The 24346-nt window shown below is 41.2% G+C and overlaps 1 protein-coding gene across 3 annotated transcripts in view; it reads right to left on the bottom strand.

The window, feature by feature from the left end:
• Positions 1 to 24346, bottom strand: part of TRPC4 (transient receptor potential cation channel subfamily C member 4) — a 256992-nt gene that overhangs the window by 44493 nt on the left and 188153 nt on the right. For all 3 annotated transcript variants that reach the window (XM_089690825.1, XM_089690823.1, XM_089690824.1), the window contains one exon: positions 18822 to 19152. In XM_089690825.1, coding sequence (XP_089546951.1) covers positions 18822 to 19152 — 331 coding nt within the window. The remainder of the gene's footprint in view (positions 1 to 18821; positions 19153 to 24346) is intronic.

Genomic DNA, 24346 nt, shown 5'->3' with positions numbered 1-24346 from the left:
TTTTTTATTGAGATCACATGGATCATGAAAAAGTAGACTTTGGAATCATGGTGAACACATTGTCAATCATGAAAATAAAATAAAAAAAATAAAAACAAAAAAAGCGTTCTGCGTTTTCACTTAGCTGCATATATGGCAAAAGAAGCCAAACTTAATTGGGCAAAGATTACTTCTGTATTGAGTATAGGAAGCCCATACATTGTATCCAGATATATGTAAATCTTCAGTATTCTTAGTCTGTGTCTTCTATCGTTAATGGTATCAAAACTTTTCCTTCAAATGTTCATAAATGTGTAGTGATGAAAATATGAATGGTAGAAATCCTTCTTAGTAATTCAGCATCATCATTTGGATTGATTAAAGTAGATTCATTGTGTGTGGCCAATTTTCAATCTGCCAATATTCCTTAAGTAGGGTACTTTCAGTGGATAACAGTAATAATAGCTCTAAAACAGATAAACAAATGTTATTACATAAAAATTCAATCAAAATCATGGGTGATTCCAATAGAGGAAATAATTACCCTGATAGAGGCCATGTTTGTTTCCACTGAAAAAGTATGGATCTATGTAAATCCTTCGTAGAGATGAGAGGTGTATGTCCTCCTGGATACCAAAAAATTGTTAAACTGTGGTAGATGTATCTTGATTGTGCACTGTGGCACTAGACATATATGAAAATAGCCTTTTGAAGGCTCCAAAAACTCCTCTTTTATGTAACAGCAAGGCGGTTCCTTTGAAAGGTTCTTAGGACCGGTCGTCCAATATTACATATGATAATGCTTATCATGAGATAAAAAAATCAATATTCACCTATAAAGGCCCCAAAATTTCTCTATATATAAGAGTGCTGGAGTTCCTAAATGAGGCTCAGAACATATAAGTCCCGTGTTACTAAAATAGCACGATACGAGTTAGCTCTATTCAAGGGTTACTTGCCTCCGGTGGAAGTGGTATAGCGCCACTTGAAATTGAATGAGCTCCCAGGAATCATAAGTACTAGTGGTTTTCCGTCTTGCCTCGTGTTTGTCCAAGATGGAGGCGTGTGGCTTGCCTTTTTCCCCTCATGGACATCGCAGCATAGAAGGACGCAGAACGTGATGATGTCACTACATTGATGCGTTTCGTCCACCAATCATCTCATCAGAACTGGGAGGGGACAGCTTTTCTCATTCCTTTTATACTGAAAAATTTGCATATTTTCATTATTTTGTTGCCCTCTTGTGTTGAAATGCCATCACTACATTGGTAATCCAAATTAAATTCTAAAATGTATATGATAGGCATTGAACATTAAAGGATGGCTATATATTACATTAAAATTCAGAAGGTATTATTAGTGATTAGTTTACATCTGATGACAATAATAGAATCATACATTATTTACTGTTTATCATTTTCAGAATAGTTTATATAATTTACATAAGATAATGTGATCCATTTTGCAGCCAAGTAATCACATAGGAATTTATTTAAGGAATATTTTAAAATTTAATTCAGTATTTAATCCATGTGGTATTAACGTTCCCAGCATATAAATCCAAAATTTCTCTTTTTTGTAGAAGGATTTTATCAAAATCACCTCTTCTAGAAGAAATATTTAAAAGGAAAGTACCTTTTACTTTTAGGCCATCAATTTTACCTTGGTGTACTTCCTTAAAATTATTTTTTTGTCTTTCCAATATAGAATTTCTTACATGGGCACTCTAACATATAAATTACTCTGCTACTAGAGCAATTTATAAAGTTCTTAATTTTCATAGGTTATACGTTACGTTATGGAATTTATTAGTTTTATGTACATAGGGACAAATCTGGCAATGACCACACGGGTGCATCTTTTTAAATTCTGATTGTACCAAAATATTATTCAAATTAGAAATTCTTTTAGCAACCATCTGTGGTTTATCTCCCACTATTTGTGCTATTCCTGGATTCATGGTTAACAAATGCCAATGTGAATTTAATACTTTTTTAACCTCTTTCCATTGTTATCCATATTTTGTTATGAACCTTACAGGTTTATTTTGTTGTTTTTTATTATTAGACTATTTATTAGTGTTGGTAAGTAGTTCCTTTCTAGCTTTACGTGAAGCCTTGTATTTTGCTTTTCTCAGGGTTCAATGTGAATAACTCCTTTCTCGGAATCTCTGATAGAGTTGTACCGCTTCTATTTGAAATTGAATTTCATCTGTACAATTTTTTCTTATCCTAAGGAATTGATCAACTGGTATACCTTGTTTCAATGTTAAAGGATGATGACTAGTTGCATGTAGGAGCGTATTAGCTGCTGTTTCTTTTCTAAATGTCTTAGTTATCAATGTGTTCTCATGAATTGAGATAGATAAATCCAAAAATGAAATTTCCTTATGATCAAAAGTATATGTTAATTTAATGTTTCTATCATTTAAATTTAGACTAGTAAGAAATTCTTGCAATTGTTCAACCTCTCCTTCCCAAATTATGAGTATATAATCAATGTATCTGAGCCATTGGGTAACATGGCTCCTATACACTGAAGTTTTTTTTTTTTCATTTTTTTATTTTATTTTCATGATTGACAATGTGTTCACCATGATTCCAATGTCTACATTTTCATGATCCATGTGATCTCAATAAAAAATATTTGCATCCACTATAATAGTGAATATTTACTCCGCATGGGATTCGCAATATACCGTATTTTATGGCAAGTTCTTAATTTTCATAGGTTTTAGAGTCATCTACATTATGGAATTTATTAGTTTTATGTACATAGGGACAAATCTGGCAATGACCACACGGTGCATCTTTTTAAATTCTGATTGTACCAAAATATTATTCAAATTAGAAATTCTTTTAGCAACCATCTGTGGTTTATCTCCCACTATTTGTTTTTTTTTTCATGGGATTCGCAATATACCGTCTTTTATGGCAGGTCTGCTCTTTTCAGCTGCTAATATTAATTCATAAGCTGTTTGGTTTAGAATCCACACCTTAATAATGGTGAGTCGGGGAAATGCATATCAATGGGTGGATACACCCTGTTTTTTGGCACTTTTTCTTCTTTTTTGTATCATCCCAGTATATCTACTCAAACTGGAAAAACTGAAGCTGCAGTGGTTAACATGCATTCATGACTGCTAGTATTTATTTTTTTGATCAGCCAGTGGGCTGATAAAAAAAATACTGAATAGATTTCCCTATCCACAGATTTGAGGTGCACTGGGGAATTTCTCCCCACTGCACTATTGTATTCTAACAGCAGGACTACCCTGCTGTCAGAATACATTGATCAGCACTGCAGCTGATTGGCTGCATATGCTGAGCAAACTCAAATTTTCCAGCATTCTCGTTTGAGAGGAGTCGATCACTAGATCGAATCCTCTTGAATGAGAACAGCCATAGAGTGATCGAAATTTGGACAGTCCCTGCTGAATTTCTATCTATCCATGGCCAGCTTAAAGTGGTATTAAACCTAAAACCAAAAATGTAATATATTGCAACTTAACAATCATTAGATATGTTGGATCCATCAGTTTTCTTTTTTAGGCAGCATGCACACTGAATTACAAAATCGCTGCTTCTACAGGAGTTTTGTGTTTTGCCCATAGAAGAAGCTCAATGTTATCCTATATGTCCATGCACATTAGAATGATTACAGGCATACTGTATTTTAAGCTAATCCCTTCTGGTTTACATTTTTGTTTGGAGCTTTATGGCAGAAAAAAATGCTAAACTCTTCTAAACTCACCTAAACTGTGTACAAAAACACCTTATATCGGCTTTATTTTCTCCCAAGGTAACTGGTATTTTTTTTTAACCCAGTGTGCATGGAGCCTTAGGCTTTTCCCCTGTGTTTTCATCTGGTGATCTGGCCAATATCATGCCTCCTGTATTAGAGGGCCCCCACTCTGGAGGAATAAGTAACAAGGCACCTTTGGACTGCAGCACTGGCAGCCTGGGAAGGAAGGGGGGTTAGGTGTACTAGCAGATTTAAATACACTAACAAATTGAAGCCAAACTACAGTTCACACTTTACAATCAGTTATAGCAGAGTTTTTATAAAGGTTTTACATAAATAAATAAAAGCTGATCATTGTAAGCACCCTTGTAAGTGGTAAATGGTTTGTCTCATCTCTGTAACTGATACAATCTGCTGGAGAGCTTGTTCTTTTGAAAAATGACATACTTGCTGGCAAGATCACCAGGTGAAAATCAAAAAGGAAAACCAGAAAAAGAAAACTACTGCGGCCATCTAAGAAATGGTAAGCTGCAATATAATACATGTTTTTGAAGAACAAAACTGGGGGTCAGAAATCACTTTTGTTGCTAATTTCTTTAACTTGATTCTACATACTGAAGAAACTGTGTGAAATGTTTCCAATAGTAAAAAAGATATAGCATAACCGATGCCATTTAACATTTCCCCGGACATGCGCACTCCCAGCACACATGTCCGGTACTCACGGAAGGTCCCAATCTCCTCTTTCGATTGGGACCTTTCCCGATCATGTGACCACCGTGATGGCGCGTCATGGCGGTCACATGGCCATAAACCTCGCCCCGCCTCCTGAAACCCTTAAAGGGCTGGGAGGCGCTGGCACCAAGGGGTTAAATAAACATGTTAACAAATGGATTGCAGACACATAAACAAGATTCACTATGCCTCAGCTTCTTTAAAAAATAGCAAGACACCTTTAGGCAGGTTGCCTACTGTTAGACATATGGCAGTCCTAGTTGGGAGGAAAGGGTTAATGCAGTTCCTGCACTTTTTTGGAGCTCTGCCTGTCTCCCTGTGCTGTAAATAAAAGGGGGGAGGTCTCTGCTCAATTTCAGTCTGCTGCATGGGAAGAGGACACAAACAGACTTCCAAGATGTAGTCTCTAGCTGCTTTCAGAGAGCTGTTTCTGCTAAGGGGCTCTCTCTCTCAGAAACCTTCTGCTGAACACTGCAACCACCACCACGTAGGGGGACTGCTGGGACCTACAGTCTACCCTGAAGACACTAGCGACATGGACTTTGCCATGTATGGACTCTTCCTGTGCAGGTATGCTGGGGCAGCCAAAGCCTTAGTTGGGGTTTAAGAGAGGTAAAGACTGCCTGTTGTGCTGAAGTTTCTTAAGTAAAGCATTGAAACTTCACCATGCAAGGTCTGAAGTTATTTTAAGGGGTGTATGAAAGTAACCAGCACTTTATACCTAGACTTTGCAGCCCAGGTCAGTAAAGAGTCAAAATGGTACAGAGGACAAGCAAATAGTTACCAGGGGTATCGGAAGTCTAGCAACTAGCCCAACCAGCCAGTAAAGTGTGGTAAATGTGACAGGTGGGGTGTCCTCTAGCAGCAAGGGGGGGGGTAATTCTGTCGCTCTCTCTCCAAGCATTCCATCTCCAATAGCAACGGGAGCAGATCAGCACTGCAGAGGCCCTCTGCTTAGCCACTAAGCATGTAAAAGGAAGAGTTGACTAAGTGCATGCATAGAGTCCAGTTTATATGTGTATGGCCATCTCTAAGCTGGAGGTCCACTTCAAGGTTGCATTAGTCCCGAGAGCAGCCTCCACCTTGGTATTGATGAGCACGACACAAGTAAAGGTACCCTATATGCAGGGTGAGTGACCCAGTCTACTGTGCCTAGATTTGCCCACACAATCCTATTTAAACAGCATCACTTTAAAAGCTGCCCAGGTAAATAGATGTACAGTTTTATATCTATTTTTAGTCTAGAAATGCAAACATTAAGCAATTATCCTGCTGTTATTAAGCATGCAGAGCACAGTAAAACCAAATATAGAAATGTAATTGCTTATCACTTGTTTTCCTTCTCCGTCTGGTTTGCCTCCAGATTCTGATTCCTATTCTAGTTGAAGTGGTTTATCTTGGTAATTTATATAAGGAAAACTATTTTGTTCTCTACAGCTCTTCTTTGCCTGGGCCATCATGAAGATATTGTTTCACAAATTACTGTGAAAGCTATTAGAATGCATTCTGAATTGAAAAGTACACATTTCTTCCCTTTACAGCTTTAAATTCTTAGTAACAGATATTCTTAAAGGCCCATTCCATTCAAAGAGCTAAACTGTTCTTGATTGTAGATCAGGGGCGTCAAACTCAATTTCATCACAGGCCGCATCAGCATTACGGTTGCCCTCAAAAGAGCCAGTTCTATTTGCAATACTATATACCGTATTTTTCACTCCATAAGACGCACTTTTTTCCTCCAAAAAATGGGGGAAAATGTCTGTGCGTCTTATGGATCGAATATGGAGCGGCTGGCCCTGTATTCCTGCTGCCGCCGTGTTAGAATACCGGGCTGGCCGCTTCGCTCGTCTGTGCAGCAGAACCTGCTCCTTGGTCCTACCTGTTTCTCGGTCCAGCGGTGTCCTCACCATCTTCTCTCCCTGGCACCGGCATCTTTAGTGTGGGCACCTGGCTTTGACACCTTGCAGCGCCACAGCTGGGTGCCCACTTTGCATGGTCCTTTGTGAATGGTCCGGCAGTCTTCTGGGACCTGTCACGTGTACCAGAAGACGGGGAGGGAGGACAACTCCGTGGAAGTGGGATCGGGTACCTGTCAAATTCTGGTACCTGCTCCCCCCCTTCTGTTCCCCAAAGGTCTGCAGTCTCTGGTCATCTCCTGTACTATGTGCGCAGTCTCTGGTCATCTCCTGTAGTATGTCCACAGTCTCTGGTCATCTCCTGTACTGTGTCCGCAGTCTCTGGTCATCTCCTGTATTATGTCCGCAGTCTCTGCCCATCTCCTCTGCTATGTCTGTAGTCTCTGGTCATCTCCTGTACTGTGTCCGCAGCCTCTGGTCATCTCCTGTACTATGTCCGCAGTCTCTGGTCATCTCCTGTACTATGTCCGCAGTCTCTGGTCATCTCCTATAGTATGTCCGCAGTCTCTGGTCATCCCCTGCACTGTGTCCGCAGTCTCTGGTCATCTCCTGTACTGTGTCCGAAGTCTCTGGTCATCTCCTGTATTATGTCCGCAGTCTCTGGTGATCTCCTGTACTGTGTCCGCAGTCTCTGGTCATTCCCTGCACTGTGTCCGCAGTCTCTGGTCATCTCCTGTACTGTGTCCGCAGTCTCTGGTCATCTCCTGTATTATGTCCGCAGTCTCTAGTCATCTCCTGTACTGTGTCCACAGTCTCTGGTCATCTCCTGTACTATGTCCGCAGTCTCTGGTCATCTCCTTTACTGTGTCCGCAGTCTCTGGTCATCTCCTGTAGTATGTCCACAGTCTCTGGTCATCTCCTGTACTATGTGCGCAGTCTCTGGTCATCTCCTGTAGTATGTCCACAGTCTCTGGTCATCTCCTGTATTATGTCCGCAGTCTCTGCTCATCTCCTCTGCTATGTCTGCAGTCTCTGGTCATCTCCTGTACTGTGTCCGCAGCCTCTGGTCTTCTCCTGTACTATGTCCGCAGCCTCTGGTCATCTCCTGTAGTATGTCCGCAGTCTCTGGTCATCTCCTGTAGCATGTCTACAGTCTCTGGTCATCTCCTGTACTATGTCCGCAGTCTCTGGTCATCTCCTGTAGTATGTCCACAGTCTCTGGTCATCTCCTGTATTATGTCCGCAGTCTCTGGTAATCTCCTGTACTATGTCCACAGTCTCTGGTCATCTCCTGTACTATGTCCGCAGTCTCTAATCATCTCCTGTAGTATGTCCACAGTCTCTGGTCATCTCCTGTACTATGTGCGCAGTCTCTGGTCATCTCCTGTAGTATGTCCACAGTCTCTGGTCATCTCCTGTAGTATGTCTGCAGTCTCTGGTCATCTCCTGTACTATGTCTACAGTCTCTGGTCATCTCCTGTACTATGTCCACAGTCTCTGGTCATCTCCTGTATTATGTCCGCAGTCTCTGGTCATCTCCTGTATTATGTCCGCAGTCTCTGGTCATCTCCTTTAGCATGTCTACAGTCTCTGGTCATCTCCTGTCGCATGTCTACAGTCTCTGGTCATCTCCTGTACTATGTGCGCAGTCTCTGGTCATCTCCTGTACTATGTCCGCAGTCTCTGGTCATCTCCTGTACTGCGTCCGCAGTCTCTGGTCATCTCCTGTAGTATGTCCGCAGTCTCTGGTCATCCCCTGCACTGTGTCCGCAGTCTCTGGTCATCTCCTGTACTGTGTTTGCAGTCTCTGGTCAACTCCTGTATTATGTCCGCAGTCTCTGGTCATCTCCTGTACTGTGTCCGCAGTCTCTGGTCATCCCCTGCACTGTGTCCGCAGTCTCTGGTCATCTCCTGTACTGTGTCCGCAGTCTCTGGTCATCTCCTGTATTATGTCCGCAGTCTCTGGTCATCTCCTGTACTGTGTCCACAGTCTCTGGTCATCTCCTGTACTATGTCCGCAGTCTCTGGTCATCTCCTTTACTGTGTCTGCAGTCTCTGGTCATCTCCTGTAGTATGTCCGCAGTCTCTGGTCATCTCCTGTACTATGTGCGCAGTCTCTGGTCATCTCCTGTAGTATGTCCACAGTCTCTGGTCATCTCCTGTATTATGTCCGCAGTCTCTGCTCATCTCCTCTGCTATGTCTGCAGTCTCTGGTCATCTCCTGTACTGTGTCCGCAGCCTCTGGTCTTCTCCTGTACTATGTCCGCAGCCTCTGGTCATCTCCTGTAGTATGTCCGCAGTCTCTGGTCATCTCCTGTAGCATGTCTGCAGTCTCTGGTCATCTCCTGTACTATGTCCGCAGTCTCTGGTCATCTCCTGTAGTATGTCCATAGTCTCTGGTCATCTCCTGTATTATGTCCGCAGTCTCTGGTAATCTCCTGTACTATGTCCACAGTCTCTGGTCATCTCCTGTACTATGTCCGCAGTCTCTGGTCATCTCCTGTACTATGTCCGCAGTCTCTGGTCATCTCCTGTAGTATGTCCACAGTCTCTGGTCATCTCCTGTACTATGTGCGCAGTCTCTGGTCATCTCCTGTAGTATGTCCACAGTCTCTGGTCATCTCCTGTAGTATGTCTGCAGTCTCTGTTCATCTCCTGTAGTATGTCTACAGTCTCTGGTCATCTCCTGTACTATGTCCGCAGTCTCTGGTCATCTCCTGTAGTATGTCCACAGTCTCTGGTCATCTCCTGTACTATGTGCGCAGTCTCTGGTCATCTCCTGTAGTATGTCCACAGTCTCTGGTCATCTCCTGTAATATGTCCGCAGTCTCTGGTCATCTCCTGTAGTATGTCTACAGTCTCTGGTCATCTCCTGTACTATGTCCGCAGTCTCTGGTCATCTCCTGTAGTATGTCCACAGTCTCTGGTCATCTCCTGTATTATGTCCGCAGTCTCTGGTCATCTCCTGTATTATGTCCGCAGTCTCTGGTCATCTCCTTTAGCATGTCTACAGTCTCTGGTCATCTCCTGTCGCATGTCTACAGTCTCTGGTTATCTCCTGTACTATGTGCGCAGTCTCTGGTCATCTCCTGTACTATGTCCGCAGTCTCTGGTCATCTCCTGTACTGCGTCCGCAGTCTCTGGTCATCTCCTGTAGCATGTCTACAGTCTCTGGTCGTCTCCTGTACTATGTCTGCAGTCTCTGGTCATCTCCTGTACTGCGTCCGCAGTCTCTGGTCATCTCCTGTAGCATGTCTACAGTCTCTGGTCGTCTCCTGTACTATGTCTGCAGTCTCTGGTCATCTCCTGTGCTATGTCCGCAGTCTCTGGTCATCTCCTGTACTATGTCTGCAGTCTCTGGTCATCTCCTGTACTGTGTCTGCTGTCTCTGGTCATCTCCTGTACTATGTCCACAGTCTCTGGTCATCTCCTGTACTATGTCAGCAGTCTCTGGTCATCTCCTGTACTGCGTCTGCAGTCTCTTGTCATGTCCTATACTATGTCTGCAGTTCATTTCTTCAGAATATTTTTTTTCTTGTTTTCCTCCTCTAAAACCTAGGTGCGTATTATGGAGCGAAATATACAGTAAATGTATCTTCCCTTTATTATATTAAACAATTGCCTTTGCATTCAATTACTACTGGTTTTAGTAGTAACCTAAAGAATAACTCCACTTTTGCTGACAAAAAATATTCCCCTCTGGGTGATCTATGTACATTGAAAGGATTTAGCAAACTTTTTTGCAGATTTCTACCTTTTGTTATTCTGAAAATATAGTAGTCTGTCTGTGTCCATGTGCAGAGTGAATCTGTATTGCAGTGATTTCATAATTATCAATCAGCTGCTACACCTGCAGGGCTCTAATGACAAAAGTGGCAGAGTCTGCATCCCTTGAGACGTGATTTCCCTTTGGGAGTATTTTGCCAAAAATGACATTTTTGTTGCAAAGGATGCTCAGAATCTGACTTGTATCTTGTGCAGTGCAGACTTCTGGGAAATCACTAAGCTAATCAACCAAGCAGGAAATTACATTTCCAGGGGGGCATTCTGTACGCTATCTGTGTACAGAATGCCTCCTGGTAACTATGTTGCATTGCATTTCACAGAAGATAACAGTGCTGCAGATTGAAAAGGAAAGGTAATTGTTAATAACATTCAATTACAATAGGACTGTGTCACAATTGTATACACTATATTAGTTTTCTTCTTTTTATTTGCTAATTTTTTCCCATGAAAGTGGAGTTACCCGTTGAGTAACAACTAGCACTGAAACAGGGGAGGAGCTGAGTGACAGAAAGTGCAGGGTCTGGAGGAGGACCAAAGGAGGGATGGAGTCAGCTTCTGGAGCCTGCTGAATGTTGAGGGGAGGCAGAGATGAGGGGGTGCTGTGGCTGCACAGAGAGGCGTAGGATCTGTGAGAGGAGTTCTGTCCTCCTCTCTGCTGCTGACTGATGAAAGGCAGAAACAAAGGGGTGCCACAGCTGCAGGAGAGGTGTGAGGGCAACATGAAATTGCCCAGCAGGCCAGATTTGGCTTGTGTTAGATACATACTTGTAGAGCGATACTCCCAGGTGTGTGCACCTGTGTGCCTTATTAGTTTTGAGAACATGGCAGCTCTTGGTCTCATACCTATCAGTAACCAACTGGCATATGATCACCATGATAGAAAATCACGGGGATTACATAACAAACATATAAGATATTGGGCTCCATTCACAAAGTGGTATCTACCACTTTAAGAAATGCTGTACAATACCAATTAGCATTTTTTAAAAATTCCCTAAAAACACTACTAAAATACCACATGTTCTATTTTATGAAGTGACAAAGTATTTTAGTAGTGAAAACTTGCGGTAATTTACCTCCGATGGTAGCACACACTTAACACACAGTAACTGTCATGGTTGTTAAGGGACAGGTGACCGCCGCGTCTTTAGCCGCTTCCCGACTGCCCTATAGCAGAAATACTGCTACAGGGTGGCAAAATCATGTATATATGCGTGATTTCGCATTTCCGGGTAGGAGGCATGTGTGCTCTACCCGCGCCACCATTCGCAGCCACGGCTGTCAATCACCGGGTCTCAGCCGGTGATTACTTGCCGGCGCCTTGTGATTTCTGAGGATCTCCGATGAGGAGGAGAACTGCTTTGTTTACTAACAGTTCTCTTCCTTGTCAGCTCGGGCACACTGCTTTGGATGGCTGTGCACACCACAGCCATCCAAAGCAGTGTGATTGCAGTGAAGCACACTGACACCGCCCCTAAGTAAAATACTCTCAGCACACAGTTAACCCTTTGATCGTCCCTTGTGTTAACCCCTTCCTGTCCAGTGCCATTAGTACAGTATTAGTGCTTTTTTTTAGCACTGATCACTGTATTGGTGTAACTGGGCATGTCAGTGACACCAAATCAGTTCCCCCCATTGTCAGATTGTCTGCCGCAGTCCCACAGTCCCGCTATCAGTTTCTGATCGCCATCATTACTAGTAAAAATTAAAAATAAAAAGTAAAAATTCCCAGTATATATACTAAACACTATAACTTTCACATAAACCAATTAATTTGCATGTATTTGGATTTTTTTTAGCAAAGACATGTAGAATACATTTTGCCTAAATGTATGACGAAATTAGATTTTTTAAATTTTTTTACTGGACATGTTTGATAGCAAAAAATAAAAAATATAGTTTTTTTCACAAAACTGTTGGGTTTTTTTTATAGAGCAAAAAAAAAAAATGCACAGGCGATCAGATAACACTGAAAAAAGCTCAATTTGTGGGAAAAAAAGGACTTAAATTTAATTTGGGTGCAGCGTTGCATGGCCACGCAATTGTCAGTTAAAGTAACACAGCGCCGTAATGCAAAAAATGGCCTGGTCAGAAAGGGGGTACATCCTCATTGTCGCCAATTAACCACTTGCCCTCCAGAAGATTTATTTTGTTTACTAACAGTTCCCCCCCCCCCTCGAAGATCCTCGGCAATCACCGGGCGCCGATGAATACTCACCGCCCCCTACCCGCAGATTCAAAATCACATATATACGTGATTTTGCGCATCCATGCCGCCATGCAGCAGTATATCTGCTATAGGGTGGACGACAAGCGGTTAAAAATTGAGAACACAAAACAGAGGGGAATTCCCCCCAGTCCATACTAGGCCCTTTTGGTCTAGTATGGATTTTAAGGGAAACGCCATGCCAAAATTAAAAAAACAAACAAACTGCATGGCCCCCTTCCCCCCCAAATCCATACCAGAACCTTATCGGAGCTACACCTACTCATTCACAAGAAAAGTGTTAAAAGTGAGTAAAAACAAAGCCAGTTTTTGACAAGTCCTTTGTTCATAAAAACAAATTATAAATGTCCCCCCAGAAGTAGACCCAATGTCAATCACAACGCTAGCCGCAAACAAACAAAAAAAGAGGTCCAAACCCGAATCTGGCTCTTGCTGTCTGACAGCTCCACCGCCTCCCAACACTAAATAAAGAAAGGGGTGGGACCACCTGATGACATCACTGGATGACTCTGCCTCTTATGATGACATTAACTGGGGCAAGATGGATAAGGGTCTGGATAAGGCTGCTTGGATAAGGGCCTGGCATGGATTGAGGGGGGGGACCCCACGCAGTTTTTTTTTAAATTTTTAATAGCTGGCAATTCTTTTGTTACATTTAGCTGTCATTGGGGAACCCCCGCTGACAGCTGATGAATCATCGGTTGTTAAGGACACAGCGGCTGCCCGCTCCTTAATAACCATGACAATTACTAGTTGTTAACAACACCAGCGGCTGCCGGCTCCTTAACAACCAGTTAAAATCCAATACATTCCCTAACTACCGAATGCCTGGTCCACTACTTAATTACCACATTCATTTATTTATTTTCCTTTTGTGAATTGAGTTTAAATCTGTTTTTTGTAGTATTTACAGAGAGTAATGAGCGTTTTGTGGTAAATACCACAAAACGGCAAAGCGAATTTACAGTTACAGGATCACATGCAATATTTAAAGAAAATGTGTCTGGACACATAACCGCATGTGATCCTCTGGTGACCCATAGTAAGCTGCTTGCTGTGGGGGCACTTGGCAGAAGGGAGGGTCAAGGAGAGCCGGCAGGGGACCAGAGAAGAGGAGGATTGGGGCTGCTTTGTGCAAAGCTAGTACACCCGCACGACTGAAGGACATTGTTGACAAGGACGGTCTTGGGCTTGTTTCCCTCTAGTGTCCAGCTTAGTAACTGTAACCTTGTGCCCTGGAAGCAGTGAGAGAAGAACTGCTACTGGAAGTCGGGGTTGTGGGACATGTAGTCTGGGGAGTCAGGTCTCTACATGCAACCAGTGCTGTTGGAAACAACAAGGTCCAGTCAACTGGAAAGAAGTGTGGAATGCTTGGAGAGGATATTTAGGGCTAGGCCCAGAGGAAGCTTGCTCTCTTGGGACCTCCGAAGGAGGCTGAAAGCAGGGGGCCCAGCCATTCAGTAGAGGCATAGCATTTCTTGCGGATTTCACAGCACAGGGAACCCAAGAGCCTGTCCCGGGATGTCTCCATCCCTTGAGCCTTGGTACTCATTAGAACATATCAGGATTGGTGAGTGGGCAGAAGCCCACACTGAGTACAATTCTTCTAAGACACTGCATGCAGACACCTTTACTTCATTTCTTTAATCACAAAGCCTCTTATAGGAAACATTAGTATATGCTACTCATTATTGCTGTTTGCCATTGCACAGCAATCTCTTTGGGCCATGATTCAGCTAGCTGAAGATTTTGGGACACACTCCATTGCTAAGACTTTTTCTTTTTTTTGTCTTCACTTAAAGGACTTTATGTCTTCACTTAAAGGACTGATTTCAGGTCTCAGGACTGGATAGAGAGATAATACAAATCCTTTGAAAGGAAAGCTGCACTGGTATATTCATTTAGTTGGTACATTTAGTTGCTGGCTTAGAGTTCAAACTTTGAAGTGACAATGGAGAAGCCATCATTACCTGCGACTGGCATCTCTTAGCCGGAAAAGAAACAATGATTAGATCTATCTTTTTGTTCTCCATGCTAAAAGAAAGTGGGGAAGACACACATTTGTATTCACTAGGTTCATACTTCTATATTAATTTAGAATAATTACATCATTTACTGTATACAACCCAATTTTCTAATGGTAATGACTGTTATATAATCTTGTTAAGACTCAATTATCATCTAAAATGAGAGAGGAAGATCAAGTAACAGCTAGCAATAAGCCCTGAACAGGAAAGCAGAAGCTATCTGTCATTCAACTGCTATATCATTTTTCTACAAAATAAAATACTCATCAGCTAGAAAATATTTTAAATCAATCGATATGTCAGTGAACCAAGCCTATCTGCAGTAAAAATGCGTGATATATCCAGGGGTGTATTTACCACAAGGCAAACAAGGCATTTGCCTAGGGTGGCATTTTTAGGGGGGCAGCACTGCCCACTGGAAGAAGGGACATATGCGGCATGGGGACCAGGTAAGATCCGAGAGAGGCTGCGGCTGCTTAATGGTGTATGCAGAGCTCGATTGTCCTTCCATTGTGATGGAAAGGAAATTGTATGCAGGCACTTTTCACTTGTTTTTAAAACATTTAATTGGAAGAGGTCAGACTGGAAAATATATGAAAATGTGCTAATGTGATACAGTGTATGGAGCTAGTGATGAGCAAATAGATTCAGAAAACTGGCAAATTGATACACACCACACACACATATTCACCTGAAAATATTTTTGCTGAGTTTTTTATAATGTATGACTCACAATTATCTAGATTCCTGAATTGCATTACCCTCCATAGAATCAACCAGGCATATCAAACATGTGCTGGTATGGATTTGATATTGAAACATTTACTTATCTTTTAAAGCAAGAAAACAATGTTCAAATGGAATTTAAAAGAAAACTTGTAAATTCAATATTAATTATGAATAATTTTTTCATAACCAGAGGTCATAAATATGTTGATGCTCAAAAAAAAAAGGACAATAACCTTAGGACTAATTTGAAAACCTTAAAAAAATTAAACATTTTGTAAGGACTTATAAGACTTTTTATATTGTAAAATATAAAAGAAATACCCCAAGCAGGTGTATTTTTTAACATATATTATTTTTTTTTTATTTTGTTCTGTCTCCTTGAAAGGAAAAAAAGTATTTCTTTTTTTGTGCGCAAAGAAACAAATATACTGGCGACTACAAATGAAATCTGCAAAAAACTCAGCCAGGCCAGCATTTAAGAGGCAGAAATACTGCTTGGACTCTTGTACCTACAGGTAAGCTTATAATAAAGGTTACCTGTAAGTTCAAGGAATATCTCCTAAACGTGCTCTATTTAGGAGATATTCACTGTTCTGTGCAGTCGGTGACGTCACTGGCGCATGCACTCTGAAGTGACGGCATACTCATGCCATCCCTTCAGAGCACTGTGACTCCCATGCGCATACACATGAGTGAAGTAATCACAGCACAGTCATAAATGGCCAGAACCTGTGAGCCTAGAAGTAAGACCAGGTGAAGATGGAAACACGGTCAGCGGTGACATCGCACCACTGGAGGGCTTCATTTTAAGGTAAATCTCTCATAATGTGTTAGTATCCGATGCATACTAGAAAATTATGCCCTTAACTTGCAGGGAGAAGTTTTATTTTTATTGGTAAGAGTTTACTAGTGCTTTAATGCAAAAGTAAAAAAAAATCAAACCTTGTAAGAAATAGGGAGGTTGCCTTTGCTGACCTCTTCTTATTAAAACATTAGTTCTTAGGGTGTCATACTGATCTAATGGCTTCAATACTTTCTGATCCAAAATCTGTATACCAACCTGTATCCTTTATGCTGACTCCTGTACGCTTGCCCTGGGTCACTGAGTCAGCAAGGTTCCCAGAAAAAAGGAAACAATGGCAGCATCATATTTCTCTTGGCACAGGTTGAATTTGATGTTGAACATAAGGTGCAGTAATAAATATATTTTGGCCCCTGTGTCTACAATTATATGATCCAGAACATATTTTAGCCTGCTACAATCCTAAATGGCTGCTCCCCAATGCAAAGTTGTTGTTTTTATGCTAGTATAGGATATAACTAGACTCTGCCGACTGTATTATATGGACTGCAAGTAGACCCAGCTAAATTAACCAGTATAGAAACCGGGGACTAGAAGCAGTAGACATTTCCACTCACCCTGCCAAAAAATAAAAGTCAACAGTTACAAAAACAGTCACTTACCTGTCCCTCGGTCCCACAGTGTGTCCCCCGCAGCCTGTTTCACCAGCCGTCCTGTATTCCAAGAGGCCAGCATCTTCAGTGTGGGCACCGGGCTGTGACAGCTTGCGGCTTTACAGCCGGGTACCCACTGAGCATGTGCGAGTAGCGCTGTGCTTCATGAATGGCCCTCTAGTCTTCTGGGACCTGTCACGTGTCCCAATAGACTACAGGGAGGGAGGACACCTTTCACTTACAATCGCCTAGGAGATCGAAATGGGAGCAGGTACCTGTCAGTCTCGGGTACCCACTCCCCCCCCCCCAGCCCCCAAAGGTGCCAATCCTTAATGGGAAGCGGGGGAGCAGTCCTTAAAACGGAAATTCCCCTTTTGGGTGGAGCTCCGCTTTAAGTTCATTGATGTTGTCTCTAAAGGTTCTCCTTTATTCGGGTCATGGTATATATGATTATTCACATACAACTAGACATGTTCTGTAATATTGAAGAAATGTCAAAACTTATCCAGGCCAGCTTTTTAGTTCTAACGAAGAACTAAGAAGTGGCTTGGATAAGCTACAAAACCTCTACATTACAGAACAAGTTCAATGATGTTATGGTGTGTAAAATTGGGCAAAGAGAAATCACAATGTGCAAACTTATTCTTGAAATCAGATCACTGAAAATGTGTGAACAAAGCTCTTGCATAAACTCAAAAATATTTACTTGTTTTTCTGGTTCAGTCATGGCCTTCAATGTGCTCATTTATGATGCTGAACAAATATCATATGATCACAGATATGCTTGTAATCTTTCTTGGGGTGGGCCAAACCATTCATAAACAAGCAGCCAGCCAGTCCAGTCCAAGTTAAATAATTCTGTCAATCTGACTGAACATATGATACAAAAGAGGTAGTTGAATATTTAGTGAAAATCAGCATTAGGTCCACTAGGTCTAGAGATATAGACAGTAGAAATTACTAGCAAATCTTAACTTTTTCTGTAAAGTCCAACTGGACAAAATCTCTAGAAACTCCTTATTGGTCTAATATTGTGATGGGTAACTATGCTTACCAATCGGCATGATCAGGAACTCTGGTGTGGTTGGTTGAAGGGCTAAGAATTTCTATATTACCTTTACTAAAAACTGTCTATATCACTGCATTTCAAACAGACTTAAAGTGTTACTAAACCCAGGTCCTTGCATTCACTACATCTGGTCTCCCACAGTACACAGAACATGGAAATGCAATTATTTAAGTAAATATAAACTGCTGAATAGCTTTTCTCATCTGCAGTATATAGCAGTCTTGTGAATTCAGCTGAGCACTGGTTAAAGCTTGTAGAAGAATTTTTCTTTCTGCTCTTGGAGGATGCAAAACCCCTGACCTCTGTCTAGGCAGTGCTGATAGGCCCTGTGCTGATCATATGCACGCTCCCAAGAAAAAAAAAACCTCTCTAGCAATACACACTAAAAGTAGCATGTGTTTATCAGCGGGGACATTTGAACAAGAGGAGGGGCAGAGAAGTCAGTATCAAAAAGCCTTTTTAGACAATGCAGAGGATTAACCCCTTAGGTTCCACAGTGAGTATAACAAGCATGCTTTACTGCATATACAGACTGATTTTACTGTTGTGGGTTTAGTAACACTTTAATCACACTCTGGAAAATAAGAAAGAATATGAAAACCTGATTCAGCAATTATTGTGCAAAGCATGCAGATTGTACTTAAAGCCCAACTGAAATTTTAGTTCAAATCAGGTACATCAAAAGAAATGGTGTGCGCTTTAATTAGGGACCATCCACAACCTGAGCAGAACATCTTTACTCCCTGAAGAAGCAATGTGGCAGTCCGGCATGCCCCAACCCCCCCTCTGAGTCAGAGCAATAGCTCTGCAATCAGTAAAGCTGATTCTCTCTGCTTGACTGGAGGGCTCTAGCTCTGACTCAGCAGGGGGTTTGTTGGACCTCTGCAAAGAGACCACTGCTTCCATGCATGCAGAGAGCAAAAGACCTTACCTATAACATGCAGGAAGGGGACAGCCTTTTCTACTCTGGCTGTAGCTACTTTCTAAAAATGAACTGTAAGACTTTTCACACTTTTTGCTTTGATGCATTTGGAATGTATTTAGTTGATTATAACTGAAAATTCAGGTGGGCTTTAATAATGTAGCTTTTAGTATAAGAAACAAAGCACACCACATTATGAAGAAACTCTTTATTCAGAAAGTGTCCTAACACATTCTGAATAGGCGAATTAGAAATTATTTGCACAAACAGTTGAATTCACTAATTCATTTACCCAAAACCCACGGTAATATCATCCATTCAATGAAGGAAGGTGCTGGTCCAGAATGGTTTTTGTTGTATTCGTTTTGTGAAGCTCCCAGCAATAGGAAGAGAAAAGTCAAGTATGATGCAGTGTGGCAGATGAATTTGATGAATGGCTTCCTGATAAAGAGTCCAAGGTTGCTTTTTGGAGCTATTAAGTAACAGGCAGAGAAGACTGGGAAAAGTAGTCCTATTATCACACATGTCACCATCTTCACTGCCCAGTGCCGTCTCCTCCAGCCTGGAAATTCATCATACCAGCGCGATGCCAACAGCTGCTGACAGTTAGGCTGAGCAACAAACTGTAAAACAAAGCAAGCACAAAAGTAAAAACACAGTTTAGAGATTTGTAACTAAATCAACAATGAATATATTTCTGGCATAAAAATGTATTTGGTTGCATATGTCTCCATCTTTCTGGGTTTCACATTCTTGTTATTTTTAAGAACGCCACACTAGTGTAAAATTGAGGAATTTAACTAGTCCTATTCAAGCATCTGAACATTCTGTATCTAGTCATTACTAGTAAAGTGTACTAGTTCCTTGAATAACTCATATTTTCCAAAACTTTCCTAAAGCGAGCTTATAATATCCCTCCATATCCCCTCACCCATCTTCTCCATTGAGATCAACAGTGCAACTAATATTCCCTTCGCTCAGGCCAGGATGCTAAGCGGAATCTTGAACTCAGATTTGTGTAAGATTTCTAGAGCAAAGGATGAATTTTATACAAGGGGATAGATTCCTGCATTTTATCATAAGATTGCCATATATGAGGGTTTTTTAATAGCTATTGATGTACATGAATTATCATGATTTACATGCATTTTTTTTATTCTTATTTTAGGATTAAGGATAGCTCTAGTGTACTTTCTTTTACATGGGAATATGGATTTTGAAATGTTGATCAGTGTGTACCCCTTTCTGTTCAACAAAAGCCAGTTGTTAGACCATTTCTGTTGAACAGTCCTGTTGGAAAACGAGCATTCAATCAACCACTGGCTGCAGCACTGATCACTGTATTCCGATGGAGGGGAGTCCTTGCTCTCAGAACAAAACAGAACAGCGGGGGAGATTCCTGCATCCACATCGCTTTTGTGGATGTTGGAATCTGTGAGGCTTTTTTTTTTCATTAAACCTGCTGATTGTGCATTGGAGAATTTTCGTTGCTGGGATACATGGTGGTTATTTTTGGACTGCCAAGAAACTCTCACATTTGTTTGCAGATAATGAGGGATTACCATTCTGGTCGAAACTGCAAGGGATACCAACATAATGAAAGAAAGAACATGCTTCTGATTGGGCAATAGTTGCTGAGGATTTATGCAAAATAGGGTGGGTTAGAAGCATTGCCATCTCTGATGAAGGGATGAAGGGACCATGACCCTTGAAATGCATCAGCAGAGACGCACACCTGGACACTGACAGGTATTTGGTGTTGTTTTAAGTATAGCTACAGCATGGCTGAAAGGACTTATATGTATACATCTGCCATGCAACAAACTGGACAAAGCATCTTCAACATGTTAGGAATAGATTTAAGGCACATTTGTCACTTTTGTAAGTAGATTTTTATGAATTTTTATAATATAGTATATAGTGATCTTCACTATTCGTGGAGAACCCTTTACATTGGTGGTCAGTAATTAAGTGCTTTCCTACATAGATAGATGAGATTTATTGTCATTGCAAAGAATTGCCCTAATTTTCAAAAAAGTAACTCCTCTTAATATTGAAAAACACACACACATTTTATTTACAAATCATGAAACATTACACAAACATAAGTAGTTAAATCAATCCCTTAAAATGGCAAAGCACTAACCCTGACCAAATGTTACCTAACTTTCCATTTATTGCCTTAATAGCCTGCGAAAAGAAGTTCTCTCTGTACCTATTTGTCCTTACTTTAATGTTCTTGTAATAATTAATGGTAATGATGGTATAATAATGATGGTAATAATTCAAGTAAGTAATAGCCAGGATGGGATGAATCACCTATTATTTTCTTCACTCTACCAAGACAGTGAGAGTCATAGATTTCTGCTACAGATGGAAGTTTACGACCCAGTATTTTCAGTGCAGTGAGAATTATTTCCTGTCAGTCGCAGTATAATTTGGGTTCCATACTAAAATACAGTACACCAATATGTTCTTGAATGAAGAGCAATAAAAAGGTCTCTATTAATTCCTGCACTAGACTATACTTCCCAAGTTTTCAATGTTCGAGGAGCCAATCTTGATTCCTAACATAGGAACGGCTTGGTGGTATCTGAGCGGAGCATTGGGTCCCAGATAAAGCCCATGAGCCTGGATGGAATAATACCTATACTGAGCATATTCGGACCCCTATAATTAAGGGGTCTGATGTTCTGGTAAGCCTCTGATTTGATAACACGGTGGTAGCTATTCACATTGGTGGTTTTTGATGGAATGAAGAGTGTTCACTACTGATTGCAAGATCCAGGGGATTGACTTTCACCTATAAGGACTGTCGGTGTTTCACTTTACTTACGTGGAGTCTGAGCATTTTATGGTCCATTCATGGACTGTCTATGATAAATTTCACTTGTGGATTTTGCGCACTTCAGTGTTTACATATTAGTTACTGTTATATTTATTTGTATAATATTTTTTGCTCACACTTAGAACAACATTTATTTATTTTTTATACTTCCCAAGTAGTCTAAGAAAGTATAATCATTGTTGGGATTTTGTGATGCCATGAACATTTTCTGACCATGAAAGGCTCTTAGAAAGGTTCTCCCCAAGAAACTTAAAGACAGAGACTCTTTTCACACATTCACCCTTAATAAAGAGTTGAGCTATTTCAGTCTTGTTTTTCCTAAAATCTACAAGTAGCTCTTTAGTTTTACTTGTGTACAAAGTTAAATTATTTGCACCACTCTATTATCTCTTCAGCCTCCAATTTATAAAATTCCTCATCCTCCTTTAATACAGGACATAGAGGTAACTTCCCCTATCAAGTGGTGTCTCAGAGGCTGCTTCCAATATGGTGGGTCATCAATCTAATCAGCAGGTTGGTCATCAGCTCTGAGGAAAGGGATTCGTCCCCGAAACGCGTCAGCCATTTGACCGCACTGACTGTGAGAACACCTTGCCCGCCGTTGTGGCCATTGTCATTTTTCTATGCTTTTTAGATACATGCTTCGTCTGTGAGTATGTTTTTATGATTTAATTCCTACAATAAACCTTGGATAATGCACTAGGTGTGTGCGCCACCTGTGTTTTCTCTCTATCCAGTGGCTGATTTCCCCGTCTGAGGAGGGCTGCACCCCTGGAACATTTCCTTTTGGTTGTCGCTGTCCTGGTACCCTTGGCTTCCCTTTTGGCTGTGCATATCCTGAGGCGCTGGAGAGTACATACGCTATCCTTTAATACAACCAACTACCTTAGTATCATCAGCACATTTAATAATGCTGTTTGAATGATAGTATGGAGTACAGTTGTAGGTATAAAGCACGTAAAGAAGGGGACTCAGTACACAGCCCTGTTGATTTCCAATATTTAACTATCACTCAGAAGAGGAATGTCAGTCCATTTTAACTACCTGAGAACGGTTTGTCAAAAAATTCTTAATGCATAGGCAGATAGACAAAGCCAGACCCAGCTACAGCAATTTCTCAAACAATAAGTCCAGCATCTTCACATAGTTTTCTGGGCCCTCCAGATGACTCGATGCAATATGCAATGCTAACACAATGGAATCTTCTATATTCCTATTCACTCTGTAGGCAAATTGATGGTGGGGTCCACACTGCCTGGTAAACTTCCCTTAACACGCCTCAGGACTAATCTTGCTAGGCACCACATGAGTGGTCAGAGAAGTGCCACTTTACATTGGTTGTTCATGGAGACATGCTCGCTCACATTTGTGGTCATTTGTGAAGTGCTGACTTTCATTTGTTGTCATTGATGATGTGCCCTCTAATTTTGACACTCACTGTATTGTCCCTTAAATAGGTGGTCCATTTAGTGCACTCTGACATTGGTTTGTCAGTGGTGAAGTGTCCCTTTACACTGGTGGTCAGATAAGTACCCCCTTATGTTGGAGGTTAGTGGTGAATTGCCAGCTAGGTTAGTGGTTAGCAGTGAAGTTAAACAGATCATTGCTTTCAGGGATATGTTTGAGATATAAACTGTGCACAAAGGTCTGTGTAGTTTACCCTTATTTTGGAGTTAAGTGAAGAAGTTCCCACTTAAGCTGGTTGTCCATGAAGAAGTGTCTCACGCATGTGTTGTCATTATTCAAATCCTCCTATTTATTGGTGATCAGTGGGTGAAATGCTCCCATATTTCAATATGAGGTCAATAGAAGAAATGCTCCCATGCATTGGTGTAGTGCCACCTTGATCAGCGATAAGCGACCCATATACATTGTCAATGGTGAGTGGTCCCTTATATTGGTGGTCAGTGATAAGTGACCCCTGTCCTTTACATTGGTGGTCAGTGGTGATGTTCCCTGTATTTTGGTGGTCAATTGTAAAGTGCCTCCTTACATTTATTGTCAGTTAACTGCTCGTTATATTGTTGGCCAGTGATGAAGTGGCCATTAATTTGGTATTCTGTGAGAGATAAGCAGATCATTAGTGTCAGTGGTTACTTAGTGGAGAGGCTAGAAGCTCTGCAATTAGCTCTGGTTCTGGTAAATGATGTTGACACTGGAATAATGCAGACACAGTCAGGAGGTAGATTAGGTCAGCAAATGGGACCTGCAAATTTACTGGGTGCTTCTAGACTCGGGGCTCCAAGCAGAAGACTTATGCCAAAGACCCACACTGTCAACAATATTATTTATTTTTGATTGCACACTTCCCTGACTCTAGTCTATGATTGACCGTTTGTGAGCACTGGAGTAGAATTCATTTTTCAGTCATAATTATCCTTGTATTTTGTTTAATATGGATTTAAAGATAGCTTCAGATATTTTTTTTTTATTTAAGGCGTATGGTGGTAACATTTCATCAAGGCATGTTTGCAAGAAATGGGATTTTAGGAAATAACTGCAGGATCAAAAACAGGTTTTCGGTGCTTCAGGTTGATAGCTGTGATAAGCTATATATCATGAGCCAAGGGCAGAAACCATCAGACTGGCTTCACAGATAGTGACCACTATATTAGTTTTTTATTTATTTTTTTTTACTCTACTCTCAAAGGGTAGCTGTACTTTGACAAAAAGTTTAGGAATTGGACAGCCATGGTCTGCTTTGCTGGGTGTAAATTAGTGCCTGAATAACTCCAGTAGATGACTGCTACACCCCAAGTCTGTGCCCAGTGTTGTAAATCACTGATAGTGCTGCTTTTTAAATGGATCTGTGTGTTAAAGCCAGTTCTCTCATATAGCTACATAGTGGCTGTTGTGCTGAGTGTGATGGTTGCTAGCCTTTAAAAGGCAACCTGTGCCTTAATGTAAGCATATTTTTTTACAATTGAAAATATATTAAAAGTAGTATCTTAGTAAGGCCTAATTGTCCG

The sequence above is a fragment of the Staurois parvus genome, unplaced genomic scaffold, assembly GCF_062004578.1.
Source record: "Staurois parvus isolate SC_StPar_1 unplaced genomic scaffold, SC_StPar_1.0 ptg000544l, whole genome shotgun sequence".
NCBI lineage: Eukaryota > Metazoa > Chordata > Amphibia > Anura > Ranidae > Staurois > Staurois parvus.
The sequence above is the reverse complement of the archived record's forward strand: the minus strand, read 5'-3'. Positions and strand labels throughout refer to the sequence as shown.